Source organism: Takifugu flavidus, chromosome 4, assembly GCF_003711565.1.
Source record: "Takifugu flavidus isolate HTHZ2018 chromosome 4, ASM371156v2, whole genome shotgun sequence".
NCBI classification, from domain to species: domain Eukaryota; kingdom Metazoa; phylum Chordata; class Actinopteri; order Tetraodontiformes; family Tetraodontidae; genus Takifugu; species Takifugu flavidus.
Window position 1 is genome coordinate 18,320,924 of NC_079523.1, and position 14,497 is coordinate 18,335,420.

The following is a 14,497-nucleotide window of genomic DNA, read 5'->3' on the forward strand; positions in this document are numbered from 1 at the left end:
GGAGAGGAAAGAAGAGGAGAGGAGAGGAAAAGGAGAAGGAGAGGAGAGGAGAGGAGAGGAGAGGAGAGGAGAGGAGAGGAGAGGAGAGGAGAGGCACAGAGCACAGAAACACACACAAAAAATATGCACAATCACTTCAACGGGGCCGGCAGTCATTATGCAGCTCCGATGGCAGTGATACCTGCAAATAAATAGAGGGGAATGTGTTCATGCTTATAAGAGTGGCCGAGGAGCCATTTAGAACTTTATAAAGATGCATTGTGTGATACCAGGAACTACCCGTATTTTCACAACCAAAAGGCGCACCGTATTATAGGGCGCACCTTCAATTAACGGCCTATTTTAGAAATATTTTCATACACAGGGCGCACCGTGTTATAAGGCGCATAGCATAGAAACTGCGTAGTGCCTGTGGTTTCATGACGCATTCACTAGATCGAGCTGCGCTAAAAGGAATGTCAATGAAACAGTCAGATAAGTCAGTCAAACTTTATTAATAGAATACAGACCGGCGTTCTCACAACTCCATTCACTCCCAAAATGAATAAACAGCTGTTTTATTATTTTTCCCGAGTGACGTATGTTTTCGCGTAACACAGTTCGTTTAATAACAGCGAGTTATAACAGGCAGTGCAACATTTTTATCACAAGTGGATAGTGGAGTTTAATAAATCTTCGATTTAGTGCAACATTTTTATCACGTAGTACCGTTGCGGTAAATCAAATGTTAGTGCAAACACAATATAGGGTAACTCGAACTCTCGAAGTAGTGCAAAGCGATAGCAATAGCAATATAGCAATAGCAATTTAACAACGTTGTTCAAACGGTAATGTCCATATTCACAGTATGACCAGCCTTGTTCAGTTGTAAACACACAAAAGAAACACGTAAAGCTCACTTTATCAGTTCATTCCTCATCCAGGAATCCCTCGAATTCTTCTTCTTCAGTGTCCGAATTGAACAGTTGTGCGAATACGGCGTCCAACATGGCCGGCTCCGTCTCGTCAAAGTCGTCATCAGGGTCGGTGTCGCTGGTGTTGTCTGGCATTTCAGTGACAATCCCTGCCTTCCCGAAAGCTCGGACCACGGTCGATGCCCAGGCATTTACGATCCACTGGCCGATAGTGACGTATGACGCTCGGCGCCATCTCGCCGTCTTGGTGAACGTGTGTTCGCCGTCCGTCATCCACCGCTCCCACGCAGTTCGCAGTCTAGCTTTGAATGCCCCATTGACACCAATATCTAGCGGCTGCAGTTCCTTTGTTAATCCACTTCTTGCTTTGTTTCCTCGGAAGCTCCGTTGAGTCTTCTTTACCTGGCGCAGGTCGTCTTGTTGCTTCCTCCACTTCCGCACCATTGATTCGTTCACGTTAAATTCTCTTGCCGCTGCTCTATTTCCGTGTTCAACTGCGTGACTGATAGCCTTCAGTTTGAACTCTGCGTCGTAAGCGCGTCTTTTGCAAGGAGCCATTTTGGGGTCTTTACAGACAGAAATGGTTTGGGACTGAATTTACTGCTGTTACCTCGGCCACGCCTACTGACTACGGTAGCCGCGATTAACCAATATTACCAGTAATCCATACAAAAGGCGCTCCGGGTTAAAAGGCGCACCGTAGTTTTTTTTAGAAAATTCTAGGCTTTTAGGTGCGCCTTATAGTCGTGAAAATACGGTAATTTAACTTCAAGGCGAAGCTGCTTCTGCTTTGTCGACCATCGACTGATCTCCTGAAAGTCCACCAGCGCTTTTTAAAAACTGAATTTTTCATCTATGGAGGGAGTAGACGGCAGATGTTTCCACAGATGCTCTTCACCAGTGGTCAGTGAGTGATGCAGCAGATGAGCGGGAGTTGACTGGCTTCTACCAGCTACCGTCTCAATGTCTCCAGCCCATAGTGTGGATTCTCTACGACAGGGGTGGGGCGGCCTCCGGGCCGTATACGGCCTACGAGACCATTTCTACCGGCCCGCAACGCAATAAGATTTTTATATTTTATATGTGCACTTATACAGTGGGACCGTTCGCTAAACTCTGCGAGCTGCGAGTAGCAGCGGTAGCGTATTTTTGCCTTTTGTATCCTGAAATTTCTTTCGTAACAAGAGGAAACATTTTCCCATTTTCTGAGATAAAACAGACGGTTATGCTATGTCCGAGTCAAGGTCAGGGTCAGTGAACACAGCATGGGATGTACGTAGGGGGCTGGACTGATTGACACGGAAGAAAAATTGATGCATCATGGCGACTGTTAAGAAAAGGAAGGTGGATGCAGAATGCCGTGTATTCCAGGAGAAATGGACAAATGATTTTTTCTTTGTTGAAGTAAAAGACAAGCCAGTGTGCCTAGTTTGTGGCGAGGCGCTGACAGTGATGAAAAAGGCAAATCTCGAGCGCCATTACAGCTCGAAACACGCTAAACTCGACGAGTTGAAAGGACAGATGAGTTTGGATAAAATTGACGCTCTTCGTTGGAGTTTGGAGGCTCAACAAGCAGCTTTCACACGACCATGTACCGACAGAGAGAATATTACGCATGCAGGTTTTGTGGTGAGTGAATTAATAGTCACGAAACTGAAACCTCACGCCGAAGGAGAGTTCCTGAAGGAGTGCCTCGCGCCGGACAAAGTAAAATTGTTTCAAAGCGTGATTTTTTTTTCGTGAATAACTATTGAACAAAGACATACTGTATATTGTTATGATTCCAGTGGCTAACGGTATGTTTTTATGGTCAAGGAATCTAAATATGTAGTCAAAGTATATGTGGGACTAATATTTATGGTGGAAATCACAAGATGCCAGGAATTGTTGCGCTTGGCGGAGGTCTGCGCTCTCCGAGTGCTTTCTAGTTGTTATTATTATTGTCTTTATCTTTCTTTCTTTTCATTTATTTTCTTATTATTAATATCTTGTTGTATTGTATTGTTGTATTGCAGTTTTTGTATTGCAGAGTAGAGGCCTCGAACAGGCCCTTACGGGTCTCTTGCCTCAACTCTGCACCTTTTTTATTATTGTTTTGTAAGATCATGTAAACATATTTTACTTGTTTGTCATTTTATTCTATTTTTTTGGTGATTTTATATGCATGTGTGCTAAATAAATAATTCTAATTCAAATGCAGCAATCATGAGACACAGTGGTTCTAGACTTTTTTTTCGTCTTTTTTTTTGCATCCCTAGGTATGTGTTCATAATAGTATGGCCCTCGGAGGACTTTATAAAAATTGAAATGGCCCTCGATATGAAAAAGGTTCCCCACCCCTGATCTATAGGATCCCCTCTGGTTCAAAGTGTCCCTATAGGATATTGACAGTTCTGACCTTTTGGGGGCTGCACACACCTCTTAATGGTGACGGCACCAACGGAGCTGATCCAGTTGTCATCAGCTGGCCAGTCTGACTACAGCTCATTAGGGGAAATTTGCTGATCTGGAGGAGAAGCTTTCAAAACTTGACGGGCTGGGGGGAAATGACTGTAATTTTGGAATCAGCGTGCCAATTTTATTTTTAATCAGAATAATTTAGAATCATTTCAACAGGATATTTTCAAATTGTTCCCCAGTGTAACTTCACCTGAAATTGTGGACTCCAGAATATCACCATTAAATCCATTTAATCACTTAATAGCTGTGGAATTTGAGCCATGAGAAAAATATCTCTCCATCATAATTTCCAGAATTTTCATCAATATCTGAGATTCTTCGAAAGCTTCGCTGGTGTTGGGTTTTTATTGCTTCTGCTTCATTTTCAGGCGCAGTTCTTTTATTTTTAAATCAAATCAAATCATCTTTATTTGTAATGTCTGTTGTAGTCAAACTTGGTGCTATGCAGAATCCCAGGGCCTGATCCCTAACAATCAACAGGAAAATCTCCCCTTAACAGGGAGAAACCTTGAGCAGGACCAAGCTCATAGGAAGGGGGGGGGGAGGGGCATCCTGCTGATGGGGGGGTGGGTGGGTAGGGAGAGAGGAGGAGAAGGGGGAGGACAGGTAGAGGAGAGACAAGGCAGACATCATTCAGTTCACTTTAAAACCCGCTACATTTTATATTTTGAATAGCTGGTGCTGGTAATCGGAAGGATAAAACTATTCTGTAAAAATGTATGTTTAGCTTTGTGAAATTGTGTCGTATAGGTCAAATAAGAAAACAAGATCAACTGCTGAACCAGTGCAATTTATTTTTAACGTGTTAATCTCCACAAAGAAAGAAAAACCACAAACAACAAGTTTATAGTGGTCCAGTAATGCGCTCTAGTCATACACCAGTACAGTTAACAATAACTCATGTTTTCCACCTGCTTTTCCATCTTCAGTGGGAATAATCCAGGGCGTTCTGGGCTTGAACTGTCAGGTTCCCAGTTTCTGGGAACTCTTTTGCAGGGTTTCTCCTGCGGGGGGCGTGGTGGAGCCATGCCTCAGCCACAGGTGGTGCCGGGGACTGGTGCACCTGCAGACTATTGTAATCAAGCCACCTATTTATGGACTGTTCTCACGGTTGGCCAGCGTTGGCGTGTTTTGTCGTTTTCGGAGAACCCCGGCTGTACCCTCCTGGACTTTCGTGAGACTGTTTCCTTTGTGGATTACTTTTTGAACCCGTTATCGGTTTATTGTTTTTTCTTAATCCTTCATGGACTGCTTTTTGTCGTAAGTTTACATTCCCTGTTTTGATTAAGCACGAGTCGTGGTCTCCACGCCGTTTTTGAGTTCTATAAACTTTAATAAAGCTTCTGGGAACGATACGCCACCGTGTCCCGCCTGCTTTCGGGTCCTGATACAACCACTCCCAACATGAACAAAGGTATTAAAAGCTGGCTGAATGTCTGAGGTGACTGAAGGACACACTTGGGCTTTTCTCAATAGAGAAGGGGCACGGCACAGTGCAGCAGGTTCTCATCTTTAAATTTACAGTATTTGTGGGAATTTTATTTGGTCATTTTGCTTCTTTTTATTTCCTATTTCCCACATTTATTCATAGTTTTTATTAGATTGCAATAAATCCTATAACATTGAACAGACTGACTAAAGTCAAATGACCTGCGGTTCCCACCGATAGCCGTCATTCTGATGGGTTTTTGCTGGCTGCAGCTGAAATATTCCAATGCTCCATGTCACAGAGACAGTAATACTAAACCCTAAAGATTCTGAAGGCATGATGTAAAATAGTAACGTATAATACAGACATTTGAAGAGACAATTAAGAGAATGTTTTCATGCTTCTAAGAGTGGCCGAGGAGCCATTTAGAACTTTATAAAGATGCATTGCGTGATACCAGGAACTAATTTAACTTCAAGGCGAAGCTGCTTCTGCTTTGTCGACCATCAACTGATCTCCTGAAAGTCCACCAGCGCTTTTTAAAGTGAATTTTTCATCTATGGAGGGAGTAGACGGCAGATGTTTCCACAGATGCTCTTCACCAGTGGTCAGTGAGTGATGCAGCAGATGAGCGGGAGTTGACTGGCTTCAACCAGCTACTGTCTCAATGTCTCCAGCCCATAGTCTGGATTCTCTACGAGAGCAGACAGCAGCTTCACTCCTGAATCCTGCAGCTGGTTCTGACTCAGGTCCAGTTTTCTGAGATGGGAGGGATTGGACCTCAGCGCCGAGGCCAGAGAGCCACAGCTGATCTCTGATAAGCTGCAGCACCACAGCCTGGAAAAGGAATAAATGGGCAAATAAACACATTTCTAAATCTGAAAATGAAGAGAAAAGCAGAAAATGTGAAGAAAATTAGAAAAGACCAACAGAGGCCTCCTGACCTGAGAGTCTCCAGCTCACAGAGAGGATCCTGGAGAAAACCACAGAGCAGCTTCACTCCTGAATCCTTCAGCTGGTTCCAACTCATGTCCAGTTCTTTGAGATGGGAGGGATTGGACCTCAGCGCCGAGGCCAGAGAGCCACAGCTGATCTCTGATAAGCTGCAGCTCCTTAATCTAAATAAAGAAGGGAAACTTTTATAAGGTTATAAGTGAAACCAGTATTAATCTGAAACATTAATCAAAGGCATGATCTGTAAATATTTAATTTAGTTACAGGTTAAAAAATGATAGTAATATGTAATTACCACAATTCCAACCTCTCAGGTTTGCACTGTTCCAAAGGAGAATATATATTGTTCTGGCCCTCACTCTTCCCAGGTTCTCCCACCTCTTTCCCTCCCATCTCATCATGGAGATCCATCTCACCTGTGGCTCATCTTTAAAGGCACAACCTGTCTTAGATGACTTCCTGTCTCCCTCACCATCTCCCTCCTCGTTGGCTGGTGTCTACCAGGCACCCTCACCTAGTTTTGTCTAATTTTGGTTACCATCTGTCGGCTTTTTCATTGTCCTTAAATCAATTTATCATGAATAAGTGGTCCCCGTGTGGCCCTCCCTCCTGAAGGAACTGGGCACAACACACACACTCAGAAAGTGTGAGGACCCTCGGATGGAATAATGGACATTTTTGAGAATGGTGTTTACCTCAGAGTTTCCAGTCGGCAGTTTGGAAAGTGGAGAAAACCACAGAGCAGCTTCACTCCTGAATCCTTCAGCTGGTTCCAACTCAGGTCCAGTTCTCTGAGATGGGAGGGATTGGACCTCAGCGCCGAGGCCAGAGAGCCACAGCTGATCTCTGATAAGCTGCAGCTCCTTAATCTAAATAAAGAAGGGAAACTTTTATAAGGTTATAAGTGAAACCAGTATTAATCTGAAACATTAATCAAAGGCATGATCTGTAAATATTTAATTTAGTTACAGGTTAAAAAATGATAGTAATATGTAATAACCACAATTCCAACCTCTCAGGTTTGCACTGTTCCAAAGGAGAATATATATTGTTCTGGCCTCACTCTTCCCAGGTTCTCCCACCTCTTTCCCTCCCATCTCATCATGGAGATCCATCTCACCTGTGGCTCATCTTTAAAGGCACAACCTGTCTTAGATGACTTCCTGTCTCCCTCACCATCTCCCTCCTCGTTGGCTGGTGTCTACCAGGCACCCTCACCTAGTTTTGTCTAATTTTGGTTACCATCTGTCGGCTTTTTCATTGTCCTTAAATCAATTTATCATGAATAAGTGGTCCCCGTGTGGCCCTCCCTCCTGAAGGAACTGGGCACAACACACACACTCAGAAAGTGTGAGGACCCTCGGATGGAATAATGGACATTTTTGAGAATGGTGTTTACCTCAGAGTTTCCAGTCGGCAGTTTGGAAAGTGGAGAAAACCACAGAGCAGCTTCACTCCTGAATCCTGCAGCTGGTTCCGACTCAGGTCCAGTTCTCTGAGATGGGAGGGATTGGACCTCAGCGCCGAGGCCAGAGAGTCACAGCTGATCTCTGATAAACTGCAGTATTCTAATCTGAAAAATGCAGGATGAGGTTATACGGTGCAGGTCTGCATGTTATCTGCGTCAGTACTAAACCTACGTTAGTTCTTAGTTGGGTCAGACCTGAATTCACGATATTCCAAGGAATTTTTTTAATGTGGTGCATCACAGCAGTGTTGAGAACAGCCTCACTTCACCATCTTAGCAGCTGGTATATAGGTAGAAAAATGAAGACTGACCTGAGCGTCTCCAGTTTACAGTTTGGACTCTCCAGTCCAGAACAGAGCCGCTTCACTCCTGAATCCTGCAACGTGTTGTCGCTCAGGTCCAGAACCCTCAGATGGGAGAGGTTGGACTTCAGAGCTGAGGCCACAGAATCACAGCTGGTCTCTGATAACCTGCAGTCTCTTAGTCTAAAATAACAATTATTTTGAGAGAAGACAAATAAAAATCAACATGTACCAGAGCAAAACACAGCTTACAAGCAACAAACCTCTGGTCCTGCACCGGCTTATCTGCCGTATGTTCCTATTTTGGGTTCTTTCAGGGCGGTTGGACAAGATCTACACCATATGTAAAGTGTGTGTCGGTCAAAATACCTTCCAAGTTTGTGAGACCACATTTCTCAATAGCACTCAACTCTTGTCAGGAGTTGGGACAAAGCGACCCACTCCTGATAGCTTGTGGGCAATGCTGCAGCGACCCTGCAATCCCTACACTCTCTGGTGAAACCAAATCAAAGGTTTTAGACACTGCTGGATGCTGGAAGGGTGGCTATAGTCTGGACGCATCGTTCCCCTGACTGCACATTTCTCCAACAATGATTGGCAGCTGGTGTCACTTGTTCTCCAGATGAGAGAAGGAAAGAGAGCCACCCCACAGTGTGTTTGATTGCCCCACTGCAAGCTCAATGCTGCCAGAAAACATTGCAGGAGCATCAATTCCCCTCAGGGCATCAACAAGGACCTCAGGAAAAGGTGCAGCTGCCACCTACTAGAGACAAGCACACTGAGCTGAGATTCAAAGCCCTCTCCTCCCAAGAGAAGAGCTTGTTTGTTGGAGGCTCTTCTGGGCGATACCTGGTGCCACAGCTCCAGCTCAGCCCGTCTCTGGAGCTGAGGTGGAGCTTAGCAAGTTTCATGGTTCTCCACCACTTCCTCTCGCTGAGGACCTTCTCAGCTGGTGGTTTCTGCTCCACCTTCCAAGTTGAGCAGGTGATACTTCTGCATTCCTGCCACCAGTGTCTCTGCAGAAAGACTCTTCTCTACTGTTTTATATTATATTGTAGAAAATTAGGATTTTTGGTTGATGTCTTAGATGTTGTTGACTAAGAGCAGGTTTTTCTTTAATATCATAGAAAGATTCGATGAGAAGAGCAAATGTATTATTTTATGAGCTACTTCCACTACTATTATATACACATACTTCCATATTGTCTTAGATTGCAAGCTGCATTTATTGCATCGTTCATAGAAAGTCATATTTGTGAGGAGAAAAACTCCAATAAGGTCATTTTCTTTAATGACCATTACAAAAGAAGGAGGTGATGAACAAACAGATTTATATAAAAATGTGTGAAAACTTCTGCATGGAAACCTTTTTAAAATGGTTGCATTGTGTAGAATCGGTGTAGAATCAACTTGTTGACTTCTGATTTGGACTCCAATGGAAGTGAGGTGCAACAATTGTGGATGCTGAAAGCTTCAGATCTTCATGAAGGTTTCTGTGGTTGGACTGACCTGCTGCCCCTTTAAGAGGGAGGCAGGTTTGGGCTTCTGGCTGGAATGAAGCCACCTAAGATGTGAATGACTGCAGGCTTTCGGTACCAAGGTTTAACAGGGCGCTCACTTCACACTTGGGCTTTTCTCTTTTTTGGGATGGCTTTTCTCAGGAGAGAAGAGGGGCATGGCACACTGCAGCAGCTTTCTTTTTGGGATTTCTAGTTTTCCTTCTGATCTTTAAAAGACAGGAAGAACCATTTTTGATTGGTCTGAATGTTTGGGCGGTTTTGTGGCCAGCCTAAAATAAAACAAGACAAATCTACAACTGATACTTCCTTTCTAGTCATTGATGACCATCCTCACATGGGACAGATTTCCACAACCAATTTAATACTGCAAATCTGTCCTGTGTGGTCTTTTTTCTGAGAACTGTAACACTACGTTTATAACAAAGATCAAACATGTAAACAGTTATTGTCTAACTAGTTACACCTGGGAAAGTACTGGATCATCTCTGACTGACCTGAGAGTCTCAAGCTCACAGAGAGGATCCTGGAGAAAACCACAGAGCAGCTTCACTGCTGGATCCTTCAGCTGGTTCCAACTCAGGTCCAGAACCCTCAGATGGGAGGGATTGGACCTCAGCGCCGAGGCCAGAGAGTCACAGCGGATCTCTGATAAACCGCAGTCACTCAGTCTGGATAAGGAATCACGGCAAGAAATGATCTCTTATTGGAGGAAAAGTCATATTACACTTGCTCAAAATCATTATTTCATTTTATTTCATTATTTAATCAGGCCCTTGGAGTCAGGAGAGCTCTGGCCCCCACTGATAAACTGGGATATTACAGCAACAACATAGTTAAAAAGTATCTATAAAATTAACTTTCAATGGCTCATTTAAATTCATACTACACTTCTCTTCTCCAAAAGTCAATGGAGTTTATCTTGAAGCCTTTCATTGTTTAGTTGTTATGTCGAAGATAAAAGGAAGCTGACCTGAGAGTCTCCAGCTTACAGTTTAGACTCTCCAGTCCAGAACAGAGCAGCTTCATCCCAGAATCCTCTAGACTGATGGAGCTCAGCTCCAGAACCCTCAGATGGGAGGGATTGGACCTCAGCGCCGAGGCCAGAGAGTCACAGCTGATCTCTGATAACCAGCAGCTGCTCAGCCTGGAAAAGGAATAAATGGGGCAAATAAAAACACATTTCTAAATCTGAAAATGAAGAGAAAAGCAGAAAATGTAAAGAATTTAGAAAAGACCAACAGAGGCCTCCTGACCTGAGCGTCTCCAGTCTGCAGTTTGGATGCATCATTGCAGAAGACAGGAACTTTACGTCGGCATCTGCCAGGCTTTGGCTCCTGATTAAGTCCAGCTCCCGTAGATGAGAAGGGTTTGACGTCATTGCTGAGGCCACAACTTCCCAATGACTCTTTGAAAGAAAACTACCAGGCAGTCTGTTGTGTATGAAACAAAAATAGTGAGTCAAACTTTGGGATTTCTCATCAACTCATCTGAGAATCTACCTCAACACAAATGTAGCTCATTTCCTGGAAAAGCTAAATTCAACACCGTAGAGCAACAGTTTGAACGACCATCAGATCTGAAATGCAACTGAATTATTCTCAACATTTGTCTTATTTTAGAACAGCTCATAATTACTCAATATTTAAAATGATTGTAGCAAATGGTTTAAAGAAACGTGCATCTTTTTATCTGTCTATCGGCTCTTTGGATATTTTGCATTTCATCCAATTTGTACGATGGTGCGTCAAGTCTTAATTCAGCGATCCGATCGATGACATCAGAGTCTCTGGTTGCATCGATTGCCCTCAGCTTCTGTTATATCTGCCTGTTTCCCTTCAAATCATTTTCACTGCACCTTTTGTTGCTAGTGATGAAGTTGCCACCTAACGGGTGTGGAAAGGCTCAAACAACTTTGTGGGTCACATAAAGGCTCCAAACGGAACCGCCACAAAGACCTAAAACACCCATTTAAACCAACGAGGCCGGCTGTTTTTACGTTGAACAAATGAAGCAAAATAGTCACGTGTCATTAGTTAAAATGTGTTTTTCTGTCGTTAGAATACGATGTATACAAACAAACAAAAGTTATTTAATGACATGACAGTAATTTCATGATAGTCAGTTAACTTGTGGCTCCTATTATTCCTGCCTTATGTTGGTTTGTCTGGATTGACCTTTGAACTTATATCCAGCCAGTGTTGAACATTTCTGGATGAATTGTTGTTTTTAATTTATGGACGCTGCAATGGAGATAAAGAATTGAAGGAATGACCACTGGAGGGGGTATTGCTACCTGACATGATCCACTCGCTTGATTTAAACGCCGATGTCCGGCCCCAAAAATCTTTACTTACTTGACCTTCCTGCAGTTCCTCACAGCTGGAATCAGGCGACGTCGTCCCTCCTCTGAGGTGTTGTACTGCCGCAGGTTCAGCTCATCCAGAACCTCCTCTGACATCTGCAGCAGGTAGGCCAGAGCTGAACAGTGGATCTCTGACAGTCTCCTCTCTGATTTCTTCTCTGACTTCAGGAACTCTTGGATCTCCTGATGGACTGACTGATCCTTCATCTCCATCAGACAGTGGAAGATGTTGATGCTTCTGTCTGGGGAGATTCCATCACTGTTCTCCTCCTTCAGGTTGTTGAGGACCTTCTGGATGGTTTCTGGGTGGCTGTTCCTCTGATCCAACAGTCCACCCAAGATCCTCTGATTGGACTCCAGAGAGAGACCATGAAGGAAGCGAACAAACAAGTCCAGGTGGCCATTTTCACTTTTGAGAGATTTCATTAGTGCTCTCCTGAGGAAGTCATCAAGAGACGTGACTGGATCGTTATTTAACAACCCAGCAAACCAGGAAAAGTCCCTTGGTTCAGAATATTTTAGGAACTGATTTATAACCGCTGTGTCTTTCCTGGTGTAACGGTGGAACATGTAGACGGCAGCCAGAAACTCCTGAACGCTCAGATGAACAAAGCAGTAGACTGATTTCTGGAAGATCACACTCTCTCTCTTGAAGATCTCTGTACAAACTCCTGAGTACACTGACACCTCGGAGACGTCCAGTCCACATCGCTCCAGGTCTTTGAGTAGAACATGATGTTTCCTTTCTCCAGATGTTCAAACGCCAGCCGACCCAACTTCAGAAGGAGTTCTTTATCAGCCTCAGTCAGTTCCTCTGGTCTCTGCTTTCCTCCATACTTCTGCTTCTTCCTCTTTATCTGAACCCTCAGGAAGTGTGAGTAGAGGTCAGTCAGGGTTTGGGGCAGCTCTCCTCTCTGGTCTCTGGTCATCATGTCCTCCAGAACTATAGCAGTGATCCAGCAGAAAACTGGGATCAGACACATGATGTGGAGGCTCCTGGAGGCCTTGATGTGTGAGATGATTCTCTTGGACAGATCTTCATCACTGAACCTCCTCCTGAAGTACTCCTCCTTCTGGGAGTCAGTGAAGCCTCGTACTTCTGTGATCCTGTCAACACACGAGGGAGGAATCTGATAGGCTGCTGCAGGTCTGGAGGTGATCCAGATGAGAGCTGAGGGAAGCAGGTTCCCCTGGATGAGGTTCACCAGGAGCACGCCAACGGACGATACTTGTGTGACATCAGAGATGAGCTGATGCTTGTTGAAACCCAGTGAAAATCTGCTTTCATCCAGGCCATCAAAGATGAACAGAAGTTTCCAGACAGTCAGATCTTCTGCTCTGATCTTCTGTAATGTTGGATGGAAAACATGAAGCAGTGAGAGAAGACTGTGCTGCTCATCTCTGATCAAGTTCAGCTCCCTCCATGAGAGCGGAAGCACCAGACTGATGTCTTGGTTCTCCAAACCTTCTGCCCAGTCCAGACTGAACTTCTGCACTGAGAAGGTTTTTCCAACACCGGCGACACCGTTGGTCAGAACCACTCTGATGTGTCTCTGTTGCTCAGATAAGACTTTGAAGATGTCCTGGCACTTGATTGGAGTGTCCTGGATGTTCTTCTTGGAGGTTCTCTCAAGCTGTCTCACCTCATGTTGTGTGTCCACCTCCTCACTTTGTCCCTCAGTGATGTAGAGCTCAGTGTAGATCTTGTTCAGCAGGGTTCCACTTCCTGCTTCATGAGTTCCTTCAGTCACATGTTCACATCTTCTCTTCAGACTCATCTTATGACCTTCTATCACCTCCTGCAGATCACTTCCTGAACATAAGTAAACCAATGATTTCCATCTATAATAAATCATCAACACAACTACAAATTCATGACATCACAAATTAAATCTCATATTGAACAGTTTTACTTTGTTTGGGCTTCATTTCAGCATCTCCAGATCTGCTTCCAGATTGTGAACAAGAGGACTCTCCTGGTGGAGCTGACTGGTCCCAGTTTGATAGGATGTGCTCCCCCCTCTCACTATGAAACACATCTCTATTAGTCCTTTGATTTATAGGATGAAAGAACCTAATCAACAGCTTTATGGCGTATATATTACTACCATTAAAGCATTCTGGGAGGGTTTAAAGTTCTTTTAGGATCAGTAGCAAAGAGCAGAAAAATAAACTAAACTTCACTTAGAAAGACTATTCAACTATAACTAAAGCCAGACTATAAGAATGTTAAAAAACTATTCATTTATAATGTATAACGATGTTTTGTGCTAAAACTAAATATGAAGTCTAGTTGAATCAAATCTTGATTTTATCTCCAAACACAACTGTCAATTCTTTTCAATAATGCTCTTCGTTTCCACTCACCTTGTCGGTCTTCAGTCTTCCTGCTTAGTCTGAAAGGAATACTTTGAAAAACTGGTTTGTTGGGTTCCCAGTTTCTGGGACCGTTGTTGCTGGTGTCTACCTGCAGGGGGCGTGGAGGAGCCGCTCATCAGCCACAGTGGCCCCGCAGACACACGCACCTGCGGTCTCTCTTCAATCTCCCGTTAGATTTAAGGACAGAACTCCCGTCTGCCAGCGGCGGAGGGTTTTTCATCGCCAAACCCTGACTTCTGTGGCTTGACTATTTTTGAGAGTTTTCCTAGCGGACTTGTTTTGGACTCTCTCGAGGTCTCTCCGCCTCTCTGTGAACGCGGACCGAACTGTTCTTGTTCACTTTAAAATAAAGACGCTTTTCGGACACCATTCTCCGCCATTATTCAACCTGGTTAAATAAATAAGATTTATGATGCTTGACAGATTTGAAAGACTTGTAAAAGCAGCATATTTCTGCAGCCCTGGAGTCCAGGAGGAGCAGCAGAGGTCAGAATGTGTCGGAGCGCGTTTAACTATTGTCTGCAGTTCCACGTGTGTCCACCGGGTGGCGGTAAAGCACCACGTGATATTTCTCCTTTTTGGAACTTCTTCAGCTGCGTTGAGCTTTAAATCTTCACCTGTCGCTCCCTTTAAGCTCTAAACTTTGCGGTTCGATGTGTAATTTGTTGGTTTGAATATTTTTGATGAATTCTGATGACGATGAGTGAAA

General features: G+C 44.0%; 2 protein-coding genes and 1 pseudogene across 26 annotated transcripts in view; 1 reads left to right on the forward strand and 2 right to left on the reverse strand.

The window, feature by feature from the left end:
- The window catches only part of LOC130523562 (NACHT, LRR and PYD domains-containing protein 12-like), a 669,815-nt gene that overhangs the window by 326,995 nt on the left and 328,323 nt on the right, over window positions 1-14,497 (forward strand). The gene's annotated exons all lie outside the window — the stretch shown is intronic.
- The window catches only part of LOC130523563 (NACHT, LRR and PYD domains-containing protein 12-like), a 401,914-nt pseudogene continuing 391,560 nt past the window's right edge, over window positions 4,144-14,497 (reverse strand).
- LOC130523574 (protein NLRC3-like) overlaps window positions 12,010-14,497 on the reverse strand; it is a 109,914-nt gene continuing 107,426 nt past the window's right edge. Inside the window, exons 2-3 of the mRNA XM_057028931.1 lie at window positions 13,323-13,435; window positions 12,010-13,222 (exon numbers count right to left, since the gene is read on the reverse strand). Coding sequence (XP_056884911.1) covers window positions 12,045-13,222; window positions 13,323-13,435 — 1,291 coding nt within the window. The 3' untranslated portion in view covers window positions 12,010-12,044. The remainder of the gene's footprint in view (window positions 13,223-13,322; window positions 13,436-14,497) is intronic.